The sequence below is a fragment of the Typopeltis vanoorti genome, chromosome 16 (genome assembly GCF_054136105.1).
Source record: "Typopeltis vanoorti isolate ZY-2024b chromosome 16, IOZ_Tvanoo_1.0, whole genome shotgun sequence".
Lineage (NCBI taxonomy): Eukaryota > Metazoa > Arthropoda > Arachnida > Uropygi > Thelyphonidae > Typopeltis > Typopeltis vanoorti.
In genome coordinates this window covers 103,183,632-103,207,761 of record NC_143564.1, presented here as the reverse complement: position 1 = coordinate 103,207,761, position 24,130 = coordinate 103,183,632, and the positions used below count along the sequence as shown (strand labels likewise).

Sequence of the window (24,130 nt, the reverse complement as noted above, 5' to 3'; positions counted from 1 at the left end):
GGACCTAAGGCATCACTTATCATAGGCAGTACTCTACTACTGCGTTTTTCCTTCCTATCCTTTCAAAAAATGCTGTACCCTGCTACTTCAATTCCTGTTAGTATATTATCATCTGTCCACCACATCTCAAAGATCCCAATAATCTTTGGACAGACTGATGCTATCAGCACCATCAGTTCATCTCCTTTATTCCAGATGCTCCTGGCATTAGTATAAAGAATAAAATTGTCTCTGTTTCCATACCTATCATTATCCCCTCCAGACTCCACTGGTTTTAGCATTATCCAATATATTCCCCCTTCTCCCAAGCACCTATTCCATAAGAGGCCACCCCTGTTACCATTCACCCTGATAATTCTAGTTTCCCTGCATTGACACAGTGACTCGTTCAGAGCACAGCATCCTCTCCAGATGCCTACATCCATCCTCATTCAGATATAAGCCACCCATCACATACAGTTCCTTTTTGTCCTCCAATGCCCTCCAAGCATCCAGGTATTCTAAGCCTCTCTTTTGATACATTCTAGTTATCATACTATTCATTATCGATGCTCTTTTCTTCTGCTCTGCATTATCATACCTGGCAACACACACACTATCTTCCATCTCTGAGTTTTCTTCCTTACAACCTCAAGCATGAACCTCAGATCTCTTACCAATTCATGCTGCCTCTCAAGTTATTCGTGCCCACCATCACAATCATTTCATCCACCCTTTCACTCCACTTAATTGCCATAGATCCATACATTAAAGATGGCAAATTAAATATGAGAATAGACAAGAGAATTAGTTAAGCTGGTTTGGAAGGAAGTCAGCTGAATAAATTTATATGGAATAAGAGAGAAATTAGTGAAAACACTAAATTAGTTGTATACAAGACTGTGTTCAAATCAGTTTTAACTTATTGGATCTGAGAGCTAGGTTAGAAATAAAACACTTGATCAAAGACAGACTGGGAGACCACTGATATAAGAGTTCTGAGAAAGATTAGTGGAGTGAACAAATGGCATCGATGGAATTATCACATTAAAAATGAGGATGTTAGAAAATCACTTGTCATTCTTATCATTCAGGAATGTGCTAGTAGAACTAATCTCTTGGATGTCACTAAAACAGAATGGGAGAGGAAGGATTTGCTAAACAAGTATTCTTTGCCAGGTTGGCAGGAAAAAAGACCCAGAGGAAGTTCAAGATGGATTGATACAGTAAAAAAGTGTCTTAAAAGACAGAAATATAAGATCTGATAACATTGGAATCTTGACAAATAACAGATTAATTTGGAGGAAAATTGTTGATTGGAAGTTAGTAATGGTGTAACTTTTTTTTCATATATCATTATCCTGAGAAGTTTGGTGAATTCAAGTGGTTGCACTTGATATTTCCAAAGCTTTTGACCGGGTCTGGCTTACTAGGCAAACTAATATCGTTTGGTCTGTCCCAGGACTTCTGTAGTCAGATTGCCAGCTTTCTGTCTGGACGCTCACTAAGTGTGGTGGTGGATGGTTCCTTATCTTCCCATCATTCAGTTAATGCCGGGATTCCACAAGGGTCTGTTTCCCTTGTGGAAACAGACCTACACAACTCCAATCAATCACCACCTCCCTCAATTCTGATCTCCAAGCCATCCTCCAATGGGTTCAGATAACCTCATCAACTTCAATGCTAAAAAAAGCCTGTTCTGTCTTATCTCTCATAAAAAAGAACCATTTTATCCCAGTATTATTTTTGACAACACCCAAATTCCCAGACAATTTGAGATTTCTCTTCTTGGAATTCTTGGATTTCTCTTCTTGTCAGAAGAGATTTCTCTTCTGACATCAAGCCTCTCCTGGCATAAACACATCACAACCATTGCATCTTCAGCTTCTAAAAACTAGGATTTCTCTTTCACTCAAAACATTACTTCACCCCCTTGAACAGCTGTTAACTTTATAGAAATTGCATATCTGGCCAGCTATTGAATACTGCTCTCACATATGGGGTAGGGCTACTAAAAGCTTCCTCAAAATGCTTAACTCAGTACAGAGAAGAGCGATTAGACTTATTAAGGTCCCATCTCTTACCACTCACTTCCCCCACTTTTGCACAGATGTTTATGTCTGCACTATGTGTATTCTACAAATATTTCCATGGAAAATGTTCATCTGAAATAGCATCAATAATTTCCCCACTTAGTACTAAGCTCATTGGAACACGTGCAGCTACTGCTCAACATCCCTTCACAGTGTATCTTGAAACCCACAGAACAGGTTTCTTTTCCTCCTCCTTCATCCTTGCAACTGCTGTATTGTGTTATAGTCTTCTCACTGATGTGTGTGTCCCAAGGAATACAATAGTCTTTTAAATCAAATGTAAACGAGTTCCTCCTTTCTCAACCCACTACCCATATACAGTACTAATGTACTATAGGTTGATCAACAACCTCTCGTGTATGGGCTCAACGTAACAAAACAAAAATCAAACTGGGAGAAGTTGTTTCAAAGTCTGCAACAAAGAACATATGGATGACGTTGAAAACAAACAGGAAGAAAAAAGTGGACTTATAGTGCACATCCTCAAAGAACATTTTACAGTAAATTGGCAGTTGTCCTCCATACTTAGAAGAGAATTACTTTGACAGGTTGTTCCTCAGGGTCATTTGCTCAAAATGCACACTAAATAGAAATCAAGGAATGATTCTTCATGACATCTGGAAATCATTAATTAACATGTGTAAAATTAAAGATATGTCCTATGCCAGCAGTCACATACAGAGTTTACATAACAACGAAGTGACTGCATGTAATATGCCTAATGATACTCGTAATTAGACTATCATTCTAGTCTTTCTATAGATATTAACTACTGTTGGAAAACTTTTAATTTTTTGCCATTTTTAATTTATGTTAGGTAACTTCCCAATAATGCTGTTAGTCATAAAGACAGCGAAATGTGTAGAAGAAATGCATTTAGTATTGGCGCACCCAGGGAGGAGGCCAAGGGGCCCTGGCAGCCCCCAAAACAAAAATGAAAAAATACTAGAAAATTTTCCAAAAATCTTTTCCTAATTAAAATTCTTTTTTTTTTATATATTTACATTGTGTCGTGCTGTCTTCTATTTCTATACTACTTATGAATTAGCAGTCACATAAGGTGGGAATACCCTCTGGCTCTTGGGAATCACGGCCATTGCGAACGTAAGGCGAACGAAGTAGTGCTCAGGTGATACTTTGTCCAAGCCGGGCCAGAGATCACGAGTATCATGTATTGGTGATTACTGCAGATGCTCAGTCATAGGTCGTATGCAATGTGTAGTGTATATTCTCAAATCGTCTACTCAACTCTCTTCTCCCCCCCCCCCCCCCCCAACCCAGATTAAATCTTGAGTACTCGGCCCCCTCCAAGATTAAATCCTGAGTGCACCACTGATTTAGTATAAATAAAAAATTGCATATTAGTTAAAACCTAGTAATTATCAGTAAAGAAGGGTGATGTTATCCAAGTATTTATAAGGTTTAAGGTCATTAAGAAAGGTCATGTAAAGTAATCTTTTATCAAGCAGTCTTGAGCCAATGAGTAATTTAAGAGTGAAAAACTTAGTTTAAGAGGATAGTATTTATTTGATCACAGCAATACTTCCTACATATAGGCCCTGATTTCAAAGGTACTTGAAATCGCAGTTGACTACTGTGTTGGTAGGAACAAATGATTTGCAAGGAAGTGTGAATGAAGTGATGGGGGATTTATAAGTATTGCTGGAGACAATGAAGCAGAAGATTGTAAGGGAGGAAAGAATCGTGAGTGTGTTGCCAAGGTATGATTAAGTAGGGAGAGGGAGACTGAAGAGAAGATCAGTGATTATGAATGGCATGATAGAGAGAATGTGTAGGAACTTATTTGAGTATGTGGATATATGTGAAGGTAGACAGCTATTTGCTGCAGGTGCTCTGCATTTGAGTGATTGTGGCAATGTGAAGCCAGATATATTGCTGATGAATTGAGATGAGTGTGTGCAGCCAGTGAGAGAAATGAAAAGCTAGATGGTGGGACTGTGAGTATAGATAATTGACAAAGGAAGGCAAGGAAAAGGATGCAGGGATGGCATCATTAAAAGCAACAGAGTCAAAGGAATTGAATAATGGGGTGAGGAATTGTGGGAAATAAAGGGCAGACTAAGGGAACACTACTGTGCTTATTTACCAATGCAAGGAGTATTATAATATTTTTAATTTATAATACTCCTTGTTATAATATTTTTTTAAAAGATAGTATAGTTAAATGAGGTTGGTCCCGTCTTAAGGCCTATTCTTACGATGTATTGTTTTCCCACCATTAACAACTTGATGTGGACGTTATTTCCCCTGATTTGTGTTTTTTTTCTCGGTGGCAATACCGATTTTTGAATCGATTTCAGCGGAAATCTGCGCATTTCTGTTCTCAGGTGGCATTGCTTTCGGCTGTAGTTTCGTTTCCGCCATCACAGTGACTTGCGCGTATGCAGCAGTACTGTAGTGATGAGCGATACCGTGATTTTTCAATCACAGTACGAATTGATATTGCAGAATTTCTGCAATGTAATTTAGCATGTGAAAATTGCTTTCAATTTGCAGTGGTGGATTATCCATGTTAGTAACATGGAGAAAAAAGACAGAAAACATATTTCGGTAGAAGAAAAGATGGCAATTCTGCGATGTGTAAATTGGTATGCCGGAACACGTGTGCATTTAGCATAAGATCTTGGACTCTCCGTGTCCACTTTGAACACGTAGTAAAAAAACAGGTCAAGCATTGAACTTAATGCAAAGCAATTTGGCGCTAAGTCAAAAAAAAAAAAAAAACGAAAAGCAAAAACAATCAACAATTAAAGAATTTTTTAAATAGATAAATGTAAGTACATTGTAAATTCATTTATTTTCAGTTATTAAATTTTGTAATCTAGTATGTAGACTCACATACTAACAGTAAGTCATCTTTTAGTCTTTTTTTTTAATGTTTTTTTACATTTCCTGCTATTTACACTTTCCTGCTATTTGCACTTTTTTCCATCAGTCCCCTGAAAAGTGTAAAAAAGGGGTTTTATTGTATGTGGAAATGCAGAGCAGGGACTATGGTAAATTAGAAAAACAGATTAGTGATGTGATTTCTCTCCCCTTCAACTGATCAATCAGTGGATTGATCAGTTGAAGGGGAGAGAAATCAGCAGTGCCTAGAAGAAAAAGTGAATACGGAAGAGTGACTTTATTTGCTGCTGAAGATATAGTGGAAATGTTCATTGAATATGTTAGTGTATTTCATGTAGAGGGGTTAGGAATGAGGACAGAAGACTGAGTTCAAGAGTCTGACAACAGGAACAGTTCCAGAAGGTAAGAATCCAAGTCAGTGGTGTCCAACAATTGGCTAATATGTATATCAGGTGTAGTGGTGAAGGTGTTACAGAGGCTGGTTAGAGACGATACAAACCTGGATTGATGAGAATGAAAATCTTTCAAGAGTGCAATATGAGTTCATAAAGGGGAGTCTTACTTTAGTAACTTGTTACCAAAGTATGATTGTTAAAATTGAGCAGGATGGGAATGGATAATCAGTTGGTAACTTGGTTAAAGGGGATGATTGACTGATAGGAGCCAGCAAGTTGTGTATGAGGGTGCAGCAAAAAAACTCTCCAAAAAAGGAATGTGATGAGTGGAGCACCACAGGGTTCTGTTCTGGGACCACTGTTATTTAATTTATATATCAATGATATAGTTTAAGGTTTGTGAGGCAGATATTTAATGATGATGCTAAATTAGGAAGAGCAAGCAGTGTAAGAAAGTTATGCCATGATGTTTTTGTAAGAGGATTTGAATAGGTTGATGCATTGGGCTGAAGAATGGGGGTGTGATTTCAATATTGCTAATTGTAAAATTATGCACTTTGGCCAGAGACGTTGGAATGAAATTTATCATATTGGAGGAATTTTGCTTCAGAGGTGAGGTGAGGGATCTGGAGATCTTGATAGAGAGGGAACTGAAGTTCAGGGAACATGTTGCAAAATCTTTAAAGGTTGCCTAGAAAATTGCTTCTACAGCATAAAGAACCCTGACAAGTAGAGATAAGGAGGTGATAGTTCCAATGTATAATGCACTAATCAAGCCACATTTGGATTTCTGTGCACACATTTTCACCAGGCTGTATTGGCAATAGGGAAACATTGAAGAGAGAGAGAGAGAGAGAGAGAGAGAGAGAGAGAGAGTACGTGAATAATTAAGACTGTATCAGGACTCTGGAATGTTGAGTATGAGGACAGATTCAGGGAATGTGGCCTTGTAAAGCTTGGTACTGAGGAGGAGAGATGATATGAGAGACATAAGTTGGTTAGAGAGAGAATGTCAGATAGATACAGTGAAACTGTTGCACAGGATAATGGGTGATAGGAGAACGAGAGGTCATTCCTGGAAACTGTACAAACGTCATATGAGTAAGGAAATGAAAAGGAGATTTTTTGCATGGTGGGTTGCGAATGAATGGAATTAGTTTGCTGGAGTAAATAGTGAATGCTCCAGTGCTGAATGTCTTCAGGGCAAGGTATGTTAATTATTGTGGTCTGTGAGTGTTTTACCTCTCATGATTTGACCTGCATAGTCACTGGCCTATGCAGGCTTGGAAATAATACTAGAATTTACTGTTTGATTGAGTGTGACATAAAAAGGGTTTGGCATTAATCCTTCTGAGAAAATTGCTTTGCTGTCTGCTATGTCAATATACATTTTGAAAATGTACTCATCATGAATAGACAGTAGATATATCATATCATAATTAAGGGATCTTAAGAATTTATTTGCAATAATCATTCATCATAATATTAATCAACACTGTTTATTTATTAATGAACTAACTTGTGGTTAGCTATTAATGATATATTTTTTAATTCCATCTAATCATCTTGTGTAATCTTTCAATTTTACCCCACAGATTTTAGGTGGTTTATATAATCCTGCTGATGGACATATTGACCCATATTCTTTAACTATGGCCTTAGCTATTGGAGCACGAAAATACGGAGCTCAGATCATTCAAGGGATGCCAATTATTGGATTAAAAATGCTCTCAGACAGAAGGTGGAATGTAGAGACCCCACATGGCACAATAATTGCTAGTCGTATTGTAAATGCTGCAGGTAACTGGTGGGTGACACTATTGTTATGAGTATTTGCAATGTTTGCACAGATAAATTGAACTGTTTTAAAAATTTAAATTTTACTAAATGTTTTATGGTAAAATTAAAATATTTTCCTTATTCTTTTTCTCTATATTCATTTCATAACATAAAGCTATTATTAAATTTGAGAAATTTAATAACAGCTTTATGTTAGGAGAATTATTTGAGAATTTATTAAAGATAATAAATTAAGGTAATTTTTTGGTATTATTATTATTTATTATTAGATTTATGGAAAATATGATTGCCACTACAATCAGTATTTTTTTCATAAATATATTTCATGATATGACTGTCAAAGAGCTTTTATTTATTATTTTAAGAAATTTTTTATATCTTCATCAGAGCTATTGTCACAATTAATAAATGGTCAAATAGCCTTTATGCTGCAGCTATTTGTGCATCATCAGTTCATTAGTAGCTCCATTTGATTTGGTCCAGTATATAGGCTCTTGGTTAGCTGACTGTTTTCAGTTGCATAAACAGACCCCTTCCCCATTACTTCATTTTTTTTTTAGTCTGGTTGGAGATATTTTGTGTGTGGTTGTGTTTTTAGGAAATTCCAGTAAAACTGGCGATTTTTTTTTGCTGATTTATAGAGTTTCATAAATTAATTGGTGTAATTTTAGTATATTATTGTAGTTTTTAGTGGTGTGATTATATTTACTGCATTTAGTAATATAATTGTAGACATATTGTTAAAAGGGTACTTAAGGGTCAAAGCTGTATAACTGGGAGGAGACCTCCACGTAGCCTTTTAAGGAATGCAGAGAACCAACTGGGGCTTCTGACCTAATGTCCAATCCTCACCTTCTCTTGATGCACTCCGTTAGATATCTGCCTAGATATTGAACGAATGAGCGGGGATGAGCTGGCAATTTGGGATTTAGCAGACTAATTGTATTCTTATTGGCTTAAATAATGTAAAATGATGGTACAATACGACAGAAATTTATGATGGCTGGGGCATTGCCTGGTTAAATAAGGCTCCACCATTGTTTTCGTCAGGGAACCAGGGCAAACAGCGAAAAGTCAGCTACTGGAACAAATCCCAGAATACATCCCAAATCAACATCAACAGAGTTCAAGATTGGTACTATCAGCATAAGAAGCATTAATGGAAAAGAAATGGAACTAGCAGAAGAATTAGATAAGTATCAGATCGACATAATAGGTATGGCTGAAACAAAGAAGACAAAAACAGGTCAAGATCTTTCTAAGTGACAAACACAAAATGTTATATTCTGGCAATAACAATCACAGAAAAGAGGGAATAGCCATAGTATTCAACACTAAATATGAAGATAATATTTTTGAATGGCAGGCAATATCAAGTAGAGTAATGTGGGCAAATATCAGAATGGGGAACTGGACAATGAGACTTATTTGTGCGTATAGTCCCATAGAAGGTTCTTCCAAGGAAGAGAAATAGAGGAATTTTTTGAGGCATTAGAGAAGGCAGCTGGCTCAATGAAAAAGTAAAAGTTGGTCCTTGTTGAAGATCTAAACAGCAGACTAGGAAATGATTGCAAGACATATAGAAATGTTCTGGGAAAATTTGGAGAAAAGTGTAAATGTAATAATAATGGTAAATGCTGCTGGATTTCTGTTCAGGACATGGATTACTTATTATTAACACCACATAATAAACCAACAAAAATATCCACAAATTCACATGGAGAGAAGATGCAAGAAATAAGAAAAGTCTCATTGACTATGTTATAGTGATGTTTTTCCAAAGGTTCAGGACTCAAGAGTATACAGAGGATTTGAAATAGGAAGTGATCACTATTTAGTTTTGAACAGGATAAAATTGAATTTCATTTTGTAAAGAAGAGTGTGTAAGAAGATTTTGAAATGAATTTGAGCAGCTTTCAGAGGTGAACTGCAGACTGACAAACATTATTGAAGAAAAAAATTAAAGAGTTTGAAAACAAGAACCTTGGAGTTTCAGTGGCAAATCCTGAAGAAAACATTGGTTGATTCAGCTAGAGAGGTATGTGGTGAGTTTGTTTGTAAGGATAGAAAAATCAGAACTCCATGGTGGACTCAGGAAATTAGAGAGGCAGTGAAGGAAAAAAAAGAAAGCATATGGAAAGTTCCTGGCAAGTAAGCCAGCCTGTGCTCTTAGAGAATACAGTAAAAATATAAGAAAGCAAAGTACTATATAAAACTAGCTAAACAACAGTCATGGAAAGACTTTGTTAAGAACATAGAAAATAAATCACAAGAAGGTGGCAAAATAATTTCTGGAGGCTATTGAAAAAAAAGTGTAGAAATGGAGGAATCAGTAATGTAAAAGGAATCAGTGATGATGATGAAGGCGACATGAAAATTGAAGATATAGATATTCTAGATGGCTGGAATAATTACTTTGAAAGACTGCTAAATGAAACAACCAGTTTCTGCATAATGGTCAAAAACCTCCAACAGGAATGTAGTCAGGAATACACATCCATACTTGAAGTAGAAAAAGTTATCAAAATCTGAAGTGTGGAAAGGCAGCTGGAGTAGATGAAATTCGATCAGAAATGCCCAAATATGGAGGTAAAAGTTTTACAGTGGCTGCATTGCATAATTCAAAAGGCAAGGTCAAAGAGTTGAATTCTAGATGATTGGAGCACAGCTCTCATAGTACCCATCTATAAAAAGGGAAATATAACAGTGTGAGTATTATAGAGGTATTTCCTTACTAGTGTTCCTAGAAGATTATTATTATTATTATACTCCATGGAGTCTGAAATCTCATCGTGGGAGATGCAATCTATCCACACAATCTATTATACCTCTCCTTGAAGTTGTTAACAGACAAAGCACGCGCAGCTGACTTGGGCAATCTATTCTACTCATTCACAACTCTCCAAGCAAAAAAATCTAGTCCTCACACCCTTACTAACCACACCTTTAGTGCTGAAACATTTCCCCCGCATTTATTCCATAAAACCCTTTAAGTAACTTAAATGTTTCTATCATATCCCTTTTTTTTTTTTTTTTTTTTTATCAACCTACTCTGTAATCCATACACCTTCAATCTATCTTCATAGAAAATGTTCCACAGGCCACTCACCATCTTGGTCACTCGTCTCTGAATCCTCTGCACTGCTTCCTCATCCCCAAGATGTGAACACAGTAATAAAGATGTAGGTGTATCAAGGCCTTATAAAGAGGAATAACAACTTCCTTATCTCAACTTGTTAAAGCAGTCTTCAATATCCAAGTAATCTTATGGGCTATCTTAGTAACCTCTAAACTTTAACTCTCTAAACAATCTACACATCGCTTTGATTAACTATTACTATACCTAATTTCACATCATCAGCAAACAACTGAATATTTCCTTTCAAGTTATTTCCTATATCATTTATATACAAATCGAACAGCAATGGTCCCAGCACTGAACCTTGCAGCACACCACTAGTCACCTGTTTTTGCCTAGATTATTTAAGTTTTGTTGATCTGGAAAAGGCATATGATAAGGTGCCAAGAGAAAAACTCTTTAAAACGCTACAATTATATGTTGTAAATGGGACATTTTATCAAGCAATACATGTTTATCTATTTAACTGTAAATCAGCAGTTAGAATTGAAGGATGCACAGGAAGATGGTTTGATGTTAAGTCAGGTGTGTGACAAGGATGTGCATTATTTCCACTCTTATTCATCTATATGGATCACATTATGAAGGAAAGTGGTATTAAATCTGATATCAGATTTGGTGATGTTAATCCTAGCTCTTTACTTTAAGCAGATGATGTTATACTTCTGAGTAAATCCAGTACATGTCTGCAAGATTCCCTGACTAAATTAAATAACTGTTGTAAAAAATTTAGTGTGAAAATCAGCAATAAAAAGACAAAGATAATGAAAATAAGCAGAAATATTGAAAATATCAACTGTATCCTGAATCTTCAGGCACAATTTTTAGTGTAGATAGTAAATTAAATATGGAAATAGACAACAGAATTAGTATAGTGTATGTTGGAAATCAGCTGAATAAATTTAAATGGAATAAGAAAGAAATTAGTCAAACCACTAAATTAGCTGAATACAAGACAGTGTTCAAACCAGTTTTAATTTATGGAACTGAGAGCTGGATTAGAAATAAAACACTTGATCAAAGACTGGGGACGACCTCTGATATGAGAGTTCTGTGAAAGATTATTGGAATGAACAGGTGGCATCAATAACAATATTAAAAATGAGGATATTAGGAAAGAATTTGACATTGTTAGCATTCAGGAATGTGTTAGTAGAGCTAATCTCAGGTGATATGGCTATTTATACAGAATGGGAGAGGAAAGATTAGCAAAACAAGTGTTCTTTGCCAGGTTTTCAGAAAAATGACCCAGAGGAAGACCAAGATGCAGATGGATTGATACCATAAAAAGTGCCTTAAAAGCCAGAAATATAAGATCTGATAATATTGGAATCTTGACAGATAACAGATTAATTGTGAGGGAAGTTGTTGATCGGAAGTTAATAATGGAGTAACTCTTTCATGTAGTACTGTCATATTATAGATATCAGGAATTTTATTATGATAATGGCGATGTATTGTTAAATTTAGATTGTTTTAAAAATGGCACCAAAAATCTGTAAGAACAAAGTACAATTAATGAAAATGCCAGAGGTGGAAGCCTTTGTACAGCTGAGCAGAAGCATTTCAACGTCATTGTTGAAGATATTATTATTATTATTATTGTTATTATTACCCCAAGACCTCATGGAGTCAAAGACTCATCTGGGAGGTCCTTTTATCACACACACACACAGCTCATCATACCGTACCTTCGACACATTCAAACTCCTTGCAGACACCACACTCTAAGGGAAGGCATTCCAGTCATTTACAACTCTGCATGAAAAAAACCTGCCTCTCACTCTCCTACTCACACCCTCTTTATACAGTTTCCATGGATGACCTCTGGTTCTCCCCTGATCTCCCACTATTTTCTGTAGAACTTCTCCAGCATTAATCCTATAGCAACCCCTTACCAGCTTTTATCTCCTCTCTCTTCCTCCTGTCCATTTGATGGAGTGAAAGTATATCCTAGAAAAGTGACCTATTTTTTTCTATTGCTGAGCTCTGGTTTGAATAAAGAAAGTGAAAAGAAACTGATGCATTATATTGAAAGATAAGTGAGTAAATTAATTGATCAAGAAGTTTAAATTTTTAAAAATTAGCATTCAAGTATCTCTAATTACTTTAAGAATAAATACGTAGTAACAAATTAAACATTATTCAATATTATACAATAAATTATAAAAGCTGATGCCAAATCCACAAATTCTGTGCAATTTTTCCACTTTTTAATTGTTCCACTGCCACATCACTTATTAACTCCTTAGCTTTTTATTTTTTCTCACTACGTTAATGATCACCTAATGTTCCTTTGTACAAAAGAGTGAGGATAACGTAATGCTTGAAATATCCCACTTAAAACAAATTATCAGACAATCAATGAAAGAATTAGAAAAAAGCTGAGAACAATTGAAGAAACCCAGGCAGGACAAGAAAAATGAACTATACAAGAAGAAGAAAATATTGAAGCAGGTAGGGTAACAAATGATTAATAATTACCCTAACAATAAGGTAAGTCAGTTAGATCATTAGAAAAAAGAAGTAATATTTTACAGTGATTTGATCATGAAGTTTGCACTTTCTGAAGGAGTCACTACTTCAAGCTTCCTGGGAGCAGAACTAATAATTTAAGTATTTATAAATATAGTATGAGAGAGGATATGAATGGTTTGTTGGAAGAAGTGTGAAAGAAAAGTGAGAGAGTAAAATTTGTTGGCTTATTACCTAGATATAACAGAACTGAGTTAAGAAGGAAGGGTATGATAACAAATGATTCAATGTACAGGTTGTATAGAAGAAATGGATGGTTTTTGAATGTCTGGAGTGAGTTTTGATGGTAGAAAAGATTTGTATAAAAGGGTTGGCCTGCCACGTGAATGGATTGGACATCAGAAACTTGGAGAAATTATTAATTAAGTTGATACCTAATGCAGAGAGTCGAAGAAACTAGATCATCTAGCAAGGAACAGTGAGAATGTATGTGTAAGTTCAATTATGGTATGCAAACATGACAGTGATATGAATATTATTGAGCATGGTTATGAATCTAGTGAAGGACAGAAATTTTATGCTTTGGGTTCAGACTTTTTGAGTTTGTCTGTGGATGGAAAAAAAGTTGCTCAACCAAGCCAAGCAGACTATAGATGTATGTATACAAAAAAGCCAGCAGGTAACTTATATCTGCACACAAATGCAAGAAGCATCAAAAACAAAGAGGTAGAGTTTGTTGCCTTCGTGAAAAGTTACTCCATCTGAATCTGATAGCCAGGTTCTTAAGTTAGAATCAGCAGTTAGAATTGAAGGATGCACAGGAAGATGGTTTGATGTTAAGTCAGGTGTGTGACAAGGGTGTGCATTATTTCCACTCTTATTCATCTATATGGATCACATTATGAAGGAAAGTGGTATTAAATCTGATATCAGATTTGGTGATGTTAATCCTAGCTCTTTACTTTAAGCAGATGATGTTATACTTCTGAGTAAATCCAGTACATGTCTGCAAGATTCCCTGACTAAATTGAATAACTGTTGTAAAAAATTTAGTGTGAAAATCAGCAATAAAAAGACAAAGATAATGAAAATAAGCAGAAATATTGAAAATATCAACTGTATCCTGAATCTTCAGGATACAGTTGATATTTTAGTCAAAACATATTTTTTGACTTAAGAACCTGGCTATCAGATTCAGATGGAGTAACTTTTTTTATGTTGCTCCCACCGACAAAAGGTTATTTGCAAATCTCTAATACATTTTGTACTGTGTATGGGTAAGGATTTTTTATTTTTATTTTTTATCAATTTTTAATATATACAGTTGACCTTGAACAATGCAGGGATTAGGGGCACTGATCAAATGCATTGTTCGAAAATTTGCGTATAACTTTTGACTCCCCAAAAACTTGATTACTAATAGCGTACTGTTGACCGGAAGTCTTTCCGATAACATAAAGTCGATTAATACATATTTTGTATGTTATATGGATTATATACTGTATTCTTACAATAATGTAAGGCTGGAGAAAAGAAAATGTTATTAAGAAAATCATAAGGAAGAGAATATATTTACAGTACTGTACCGTATTGTATTTATCGATAATACTGTAAGTTTACGTCATCTGTATATATAAGATGAATCATCTGTCTGTCAGTACCTACATGAATATTATGATACAAAGCACTGCACGTGTTATACATATTACTAGCACTAAACATCAAAAATGAAAAGATAATTTGGAAAAGAAATTCATATTTATTTACAGTATAACAATTCATGCATTGATAATGAAGCAGCAGCAATATCATTGCTTTATGGTAGCTTAGCCTATACACTGATACATGAATCATTATAAAAATTTTATTTTATGCTAATTAATTAAATTTAACTAATTAATTAATAACAGTTAATGCAGTTATGATTTAATACTGCATGTTTATGTTTGTTTACATTTCTCTCAACTGCAGACACTGCTACGTACAGTCTGTAAGTTTGTGTGCATAAGTTTTGATAAATTTTAACTTGTTATGATTGATTTGTATATATTTTATACATTCATGACATACTTAATTTTTTCGATATTTCTAAGCTATGCGGTTCGTTTGCGAGTTTTTTTCAAATTATGGCAAATCTCAAAAAAATTTTCCAATATATTTATTGAAAAAAATCCACATACAAGTGGACCCATGCAGTTCAGCTCTGTGTTGTTCAAGGGTCAAATGTATATTTTTTGTATTTTTAATTTATTTTTTACATAGTGTGGAAATCCTGCTCTAGAGACCAAACATGGAACTTTTTCAAGCCATTTCAGGTCTTTAATAAGGGGAGTGGTCTTGCACTAGGTAATGAAATTCATCTTTGACCTAAAGACAATCACAAGCATCCATGCTTGGGGTGGGATTCAAATCCACAGCCTAATTGTTGGAGAATGACCATAATAACTACTTGGACAACCAGGCCAGCAAACCAGAATTGAGCGTAAAAGAGTATAGTAATTTTATGACTATAATGATACTACTAATGATAGATGATTTGTGTCCAGTTAGGGTGGAAACTCATGAAGCCAATAATAACGTCCCATGTAACAGTGAGTTTGAGGCTATCTGTGTACAGTCGAGGCTAACAGGATAAAATATATGCTGGGTATTGCTAAGGGCCTGGTAGTTTAGCTGCTTGGGATGATGAAATGTATCACTAAATTACTCTGAAGGGTACTAAGTGAGTAATTATTATTACTTGCTATAGGTGTGAAATGCATTTGTTCTTCTATGAAATGCTGTTCTGTGTAAACTTGGAGAACAGTAGAGATATTTAGTTTTCTGTGAACAGAAAAGGCTCTATCTGAATTTTTACAAAAAACAAATCAGAATAGATCATGTGGTGAAAATGAAAATCATCTGCTACCCAATTTGAGGAACTTTTCTCTAAATCATGTGTAATTCTCCAAATGAATTTGAACAGAAATGAATGCATTTATCTTAGTTTTGGCAGGTGGTGTATGTCTGGCTCAGTAACTTTCTATAATGCTTAATGCTCTTCAGTACCTTTCATTACATGAAGTCCCCCCCCCCAGAAAATCTGGCAACTTCTTGACAGAACTCAGTAACAGCAATTCCACGTTTGTCTCAAACATCCTGGTTATTTGAGGGAAGAATGTAATTATACAGAAGTGATGGATTGCATTTAAATGGCTTTGGAGTGAGTGAACTGGAGCTACTCTTGCTAGATGGAAAGGCAGTGTTGGATGCAAGCAATAGATCAGAAGAGGTGGAGTGAAAGATCCGAAAGTGGAAAGAAAGAGACTGAGGTTCTCGGCAGTGGAAATAGTAGTAGTATAAGAGATGAAGAGAGAACAGGAATGTAAGAAGAATGGAGGGGGGGAGTCTAGGTGCACAGAGAGAGAGAGAGAGAGAGAGTGGATGTTCTGTGAGTAGTAGTGAATGTATGTATGGGGATGATTAGCATAGGAATTGAAAGGATTGGGATGTGAGTGGGATAGTTGAGACTGAGTGAATATATGGATTTCTTCTCCCATATTTCTGATAATCCTGGCAAATGCCAAGAGTATCAGAAATATGAGAGAAGAAATTATTTCACTGATTCAGTTTATTCCCATCCCCTCCATAATCATTGGAATAGGTGAAATATGAGACTTCTGTGAGGAAAGGATATATGTAGAACTACAAGGCTGATGATTATGTTAAGCTTAGGAGACAGCTTGGAGATATAGCATAGAATGAGGATTGAGCAGTGAAGAAATAAATGCTGCTTGGGAATGGACAAAGAAATATATAATAGCATCAAGTGTGAATGTATTCCGAAAATTAAAAGGCTGAATAAGGTAGATGTAAAATGGATGGTCAAGGGGATCAAACATGAAATCTGGAAGAGGGCACAAGATGATTGATGGTAATAATCAGTTGCATGAAGTGTATAAAAAAAAGCAGGTCAGGAGAGTGACAGTTGGTAAGGACAATAAAAGTGCAGTATGAGCAGAAATTAGCAAATTGGGAAAGAAAAACTCTCATGAGGTTTTTCTATTTGTGGCAAATAGCAAGAAGAACGATTATAGTAGTATGATGTTGATCGATGAAAGTGGGAGATTGGTGACTGCTGCAGAGGACATAGTCGAGGTGTTCAGTGAGCAGTTCATCAAAGTGTTTCAAAGTGAAATCAAAAGCTCGTGTAGAAAATGAAATGAGAGAAGACTTAATAGTGAGTAAGTAAGAGGTATATGAGGAGTTAAGCAAGGCAATAGGGCTTGATGATATATATCACCACGTGTCTTAAGAGAATGTTAGAAGGCGATAGCATCAGCTATCGCCTTCTAACATTCATAAGCATTCATTGCAACAGCACAAGTCCCAAAGGAGTGGAAGGAAGGTAAAATTTTTCCACTTCACAAAAGTGGTAATAAAGCTAAGGCTATAAATTATAGGCCATTCTGTATATCAGGTGTTGTAGTTAAGGTATTGGAGAGAGAGAGAGATCGCATATAAAAGTGGGTTGATGACAGTGGTATTCTTTCTGCTTGTCATCATAGGTTTGTTAAAAGGAGGTCATATTTCACCAACTGGCATATGCACTATAAAAGGTGACAAATGCATCGAACGAGGGACAAGATGCACACACGGTTGTCTACTTAGATTTTGCAAAGGCTTTAATAGATTGCCACACCACAAGTTGGTAACTAAAGTGAAGCAGATGGGATTGGATGACAGATTAGTTAGACTGGCTATCAAATAGGTAAGAGCAAATTTTGTATGGGGATGCAGTATCCCAAAAGAGGAAAGTCATTAGTGGTGTCACAGGAGTCTATTTTTGGACCACATTGTTATTTAATTTGTATATTAATGATATTGGGATGGGTTTAACTGGTGAGATACAACTGCTTGTAGAGAATGCAAAGCTAGGGAGGGTGATGAGGAATAAAGCAGATGTTGTGGCCTGCCTTACAAAAGGACTGGAATAGATTGTATGAGTGGACAACAGTATGGAACTGTCAGTTCAGTGTTGTAAAATGTAAAGTTCTGAAATTTAGTAGGCCACAAGGGAGTGAGCATGGGCATCAGGGTCTTTTCATGGAGAGTAGTTGATGAGTGAAATGTGAAATGCATTGCCTGACTGTGGTAAATGCAGTGAATGAGTTTAAAGCATGGCTTGATGGGCTTTGTGTGTAAAAGTGAATCTCCTGTGATGAGTCTTTTAACTCCATGAAGATCTAACATTAATAATAATAATTTTCATCTGTGTTATTGTTTAATTTTGTCATTTTTTAATATAAAAAAATTCCCTTACCTATTTGAATGTTGCTTAATGGCTTGATTATTGCATACTTCATGTATATATAGGCATTTCACTCTGAAGATATGTGCAAGACTTTACATGACAGCTTGTGTAAATTTATTAAATAAAACTTTATATCCTATGTGTTTCTCTCATCAGCTTACTTATTTGATTTTATTTGTAGGTTTCTGGGCCTATGAAATAGGACAAATGACTGGTATTGAACTTCCTTTGGTTCCCATACACCATCAGTATATTATTACTGCTTCCATTCCTGAGGTGAAAGCATTAAAGGTAAAGGGTTTATATTAAGCTTATAAGATGTATGTCAACTGCTTGGTTAAGTAGGTCATATTTATTTATATTTAAATTTTTTTACAATAATCAAATGATCATCGTAAATACTAAAATGATCAAAATGATTTATTTTGATCATTTTAGTATTTCATATCATCCTTAATCATTTCTGTTTCATGGGTTGACTTGTTTTTCTTTCCTTTGTGTAGGTACTGCTCATGAAAAGTTTTAAACCTACATTACATCACATTTAGTAGCATTGGTGAATAAGGGTATTGATAATCTGCAAATCCTGCTCTAGAGACAAAACATGATATTTATTTTTAATTATTATTATTTTATTATATATATATATTGCTTTACAGCCACTTGAGACTTCCAATAAGCAGGTTGGTAGTGGTGGTTTCACATTGTGCAGCGAAAATTATCTACACATCCCATGCAACAGTGGGATTTGAATCCATAGCCTGTAGGTTGGAGAGCAGAGATGCTATTCATTTGCCAACCAGCCCATACTCTAATGCACTGACTATTTATTTCTCACTTGATGGCTAGTCAATGAAATATTTAATTATCATATATTAATACCTTTTCATTTTCCAAAAGGTTCAGATGGAACTATTATAATTCACTAACGTGCCATAGGGTCTGTTTTGGAGCTATTACTGTTTAACTCGTATGTTAATGATATTGGGACAGGTTTAACTGAAAATATGCAGTTGTTTACAGATGATGCCAAGTTTGTGAGAACTATGAGGAGTTGTAGTTGTGTTGTTGCCTTATGGGGGGGGGGTCTGAATAGAATTTGTGAGTGGGCAGGTAATTGAAGTTCCACTTCAATGTTACAAAGTTTTGGAAATTTGGTGGGCATGGATGGGATGCAAAATATATACAGTTTGTTGGGAAATTTTGGAGGTCAGGGACTTGGGAGTGGTTGTGGACAGGGACCTGAAGTTTTAAGGGTCACATGGCTAAAATTCAAGGACATCAGAATGGATTATAGAAATTATAAGAAGAACCTAATGTAGAAGCAAAGAGGTAGGTTATGGCTGTATCGTATAAGACATTGATTGGGCCACATGTTGATTTACTGTATGCACATCAGGTCACCTGGTTTTCAAGGGAATGAAGATATATGAAGTATTCAGAGAAAATTGACCAAGGCAGTGCTGGTCTCTAGCATGTTGGGTATGAAGAAAGATTGAGAAAATGCCATTTATAGAATCCATGAATAGGAGTAGGACAAGGAGGAGGGATAATGTGATTAAGACATATAAGTTGGTAAGGGATTATTACTGGTTAAATGTGAAAGAGATTTTTTTATAGAATGGAGGAAGATGTGTAGGACAGGAAGCCGCCCCTGGAAGTTGTATAAGGAGGTTGTAAGCAGGGGAGTGGGTAGTAGGTTCTTTACATGAAAAGCAGTTGATGAGTAGAATGTACTTCCTGAGAATAAGTTGATTGCAAAAATAGTGAATAAGCTGAAGGAATGGTTTGAGTTTAATGTTTGATAGTGGGACTATCCTGTGATGGAACTTCTGATTCTATGGAGGTCTAATTTTAATAATAATAATATTAACTCTTTTAGTCTTAACTTTTTTGTAATCAACAGACACCTAGTTTTTATCCTTCTTTCTACTGATGATTGATAGATTTAGAGGCAATGAGAATATGGCAGACAACTGTGCTATCACATCATCTTTGTCATCTTAAATAGTTTTGTTTGTGAAACAGTGTGAGGTCTATGGTAGGTTTTTCTGAGTTAATCCTGGACATTCAGGTTTTCTAAAAATCCAAGTTTATGGGATTAAAAATCTTGCTTGCTTATGCAAAAGATTGGCTAATTTTGGAACCAGCTATAAAAAGGCTTTTAAAATCAGCCTCTGTATACAACTAGAGTAGTCATAAAGATGCTTCACATGCAAAAACCTTATTTACTTATGTTTTTGGATAAAGGATTAAAACAAGAATATTATCTCTTGTTAAGTATAATATACTTTGCATCCAAGCAAAATGAACTTTCTATAATAGGGGGTTTGTGTTTGATCTTCTTTTTGAAAACAGATTTTATTGCCCAATCTCTCTCTCACACACCTCAGTTTCACCAAAGTAATGCAGAGAACCATCAAGATCCAACTTCTACACTACATAGAAGATACTCAACTAATAAATTATTGCCTGTATGGATTCCACCACTGCTGATCAACAGGGGATCTGCTCACCTATGCCAAAAAGTTTGGTGAATCTCAAGTGGTTGCACTTCATATCTCCAAGACATTTGTTCAGGCTCTGTTAAGTTAGCTTTCATCATTTTGGTCTGTTCCATGACTTCTGTAACTGAGTTGTCAGTTTTCTCACCTGACACAAGTTGCATTTGATGGTAGATGATTTCCTGTTTTCTAACTATGCAATTAATGCTGGGATCACGCACTGTCCTCTCACCCATTCTCTTCCTTCTATTTATCACTGATTTTGCTTCAGTTGACCACCACTCCTGTATGCAGTTTTGCTGATGACATCACACTATGTTCCTCCTGCTCACTTGACAACCCTTGCACCACATAAACTACCACAACTTACACAGTCAGAACAACTGCAACTCTAAATTCTGATCTCCAAATTTTGATCAACCATTCTTCAGTGAGACTCAGATAACCTTGTCAGTTTCAGTGCCAGCAAAACATAATTCTGCCTTATTTCCACAAAGAAGAACCATATTCTCCCTGCCTTACCTTTGACAACATCTAAATCTCTAGACAAGATGAGATTTTTCTCTTTGGTATTACCCTGACATCAAGCTTCTCTTGGCATAAACACATTACAGCTGTTGCTTCCTCTGCATCTAAAAAATTGGGATTCTTCTTTTGCTCAAAGCATTATTTTACATTTGAACAGCTGTTAACTCTATACAAATTACAAATCAGCCAATTCATCATATGCTGCTCACACATTTGACGCAGTGCCTTCAAGAGTTCCTTAAAAATACTTGATGCAATAAAGAAGAAAGCAATCAGACCAATTAATGACCCATATCTGACTATCTCATTCCAAATGCTTATGTACAGACATTTAGCATCTATTACATGCAACTTCTATAAATACTTCCATGGCAAATGTTCATTGGAACTAGCATCAGTATTTCTCCATCTTTTTCTCTAACAAATCCATTGAAGCATGTACTGTGTATGGGTCTAACCAAAAAAAAAAAAAAAAATCAGTCAACTTCCTCACCACCTGGGGGTCCACTAATTAATTGGTGAGTGTCACTGCTCTTGATCCATGTTTGATCTTCTAACTAACATCCCATAAGTCATTTTAATGTTTAGGAATATATTGTTCATTGCTGTTATTCTCAGTGTATTTGATTGAGTGTAGCATATTGGTTTACATATCACTACTATTTTTTTGAGTTTGCTGTAATGAGAATCAGCTGTATTGCATTAACTGAGTGGCATCAAACTTGTTAGTATACCACATGGAACTCGAATGTCAGTAATTAAAAGCAAAGATACCACGCAGAGAAGCTCTGCTGTGAGAGTTAAATTAATATTAGCCAGTACCATTCATCTTTATTGCACTCAATTCTGATAGGATTCATAGTCAGATGCATATGTGAAGGGAAAGGTGCAGTACAATTCAGGAATTGAGCATTCATTGAATCTTAATAATTCTAATTGGGTTAAAGTTGAGGCAAGCTTTCAACAGACTCAAGAGATAATTGTTTTATAGTGCTCCTAAAAGTAAGGAATCATCTTGAAATAATGTGACACAATATTTTCTTTTTTTTTTCTTTTGTGTGTGTGTGTGTGTGGAGGGGGATCTTTTGAATCTCTTATGTTCCTTTCTCTTACGAAGTAACATGGAGTTTCATATCTCCTTCCTTTGTCAATGTTGCAATTTCTTTATATATATGTGTGTGTGTGTGTGTGTGTGTGTGTGTGTGTGTGTGTGTGTGTGTGTGTGTTCATGCATGAAATTTTGCATTCATTTTTTTTATTTCTGTTATTTATTTTTGTAATTTTAATACTTACTTAAAGTTAGTACTTGTTATTGCTGCTTTTTAAAGCAATAACAAGCTGCTTTAAAAAGCAATTGAAGGAATTTTGCTCAAGATAGCCAAGGCTAGATTTCATGATTTCCATGTCTAGGCTAAACTTCATAAGTCAAAAATCTTATGTAACTGATGCTCTGGCTACCATATTGTGAATTGTTGAATTCACTGAAATCTAGTCAGTTCATAGCAACCAAATCCTCTATCTTCATGTGGATGAATCTTTAGTAACCCAGGATATATCTCCCAATCAACAGGCATTAAACCATGAGACGAAGGCAACTATTGTAGAAGTAAATTATCATAGGCAAGAGTAAAGGTGTAGTATCCACATTACTAGGATGAAAGTCCAAACTTCTGCAGTACTAGGCACTCTTAAGTGGAATCTAACTTTCATTGTCTGATGCAGTACCACTACTTTGCTTGTTAGAAGCTTGAGTTGATCAGAAGCATTTTTAAACTGTACCACAGAGAGAGAGAGACTCAGTTTAATCCCCCCCCCCCCAAAAAAAAATATTATTCTGCAAATGGACTGTTAGATAGTATCCAATGGGCTGAATTTAGGAGGCTTTCAGGTCAGCTAGTAAATAATGTTGCTGATGTTATTCTGCCAGGTGTGTCTGGAGATAGTCTATGTAGGGATATGGAGGGTGGGGAACAGCTGATCCCAGATTTGCAAAGGGGTTGAGTGATATTTTCTGCATATGCTTAGTACAGAATATATTACAGCATATTCTATTCCCCTTTTCAGCTCAACTTAAACAGGAAAAGAAATATAGGTTATATGTGTCAAAAGACAAACCTTCCACAACTTGACAGTTTACTTCACAAGCACATGTGGGTTTAGTTCTAATCTCAGTGATGTTCATTTCCATCTCTCCATTCTGCAAACCACATCTACTTTTCTTAACAGAAATTCAAACTTCAGCTTCTTCAAGTACTGCTCATCTCCATTTTCCCAATTGTGCACATTGACTCTTTCCATCTCAAGGTAGCATTTATGTTTATATTGCACCAATATAGTAGACTGAAGAGTGTTCAACTTAGATTCTCTTCTTTTTTGATCATCTACAGTTAAAGATATTTATCTCATTCTGACAGATTGATTTACTGTCACTCTTTCACACTCCTGATGCCACCAACTATTCTAAACTTTTTGATTTCCTTTCTTTAAATGGTTTTTTTTTTTTTCCAAGTGTAACTTTCTTAATTGTGAAATCATCTTTCTTGAGTAGAGGGATTACAGGATTTGCTATCACAAGTGATTTTACAAAAATTGTTTCCATGGCCACAAGATAACCCTAATTACTCTTCAAACTCTCTTGATCTCATCCTTATAAGTGACCTTCTTTATGTATGCTGTGGATGTTGTTTGTCCTCTAGGCCAGTGGTCTCCAAAGTGGGGTACACGTACCCCAGGGGATATGCGAGTTGATACGTGGGGGTACGTCAAAGAAAGTTTTATATTGTTAGGAAAAAAATTAAGTAATTAATTAAAGATAAAGAATATTACTTTCTTTCATAAATTAAACATATATCTAATATAAACAAAGACATTATAAAGATCCTGTAAACTTAAATTTGCGAGTCGCGCACATTGGGCAGTTTTGCACACATAATCGTCCGTGGCAAAGCTGTAATGTTTTTTAAAACTAAGGAGTAAATCTCTTACTTCTTATCATTGCCATTGTTTGTAGAGCATCCTAGTGTTGACACGCCCAACTAGAGAAGGAAAATTGCTTA

At 35.5% G+C, this 24,130-nt stretch overlaps 1 protein-coding gene across 2 annotated transcripts in view; it reads left to right on the top strand.

The window, feature by feature from the left end:
* LOC150098229 (dimethylglycine dehydrogenase, mitochondrial-like) overlaps positions 1–24,130 on the top strand; it is a 260,147-nt gene that overhangs the window by 102,624 nt on the left and 133,393 nt on the right. For both annotated transcript variants that reach the window (XM_090405924.1, XM_090405925.1), the window contains exons 5-6: positions 6,931–7,135; positions 18,224–18,333. In XM_090405924.1, the coding sequence (XP_090262050.1) occupies positions 6,931–7,135; positions 18,224–18,333 (315 nt within the window). The remainder of the gene's footprint in view (positions 1–6,930; positions 7,136–18,223; positions 18,334–24,130) is intronic.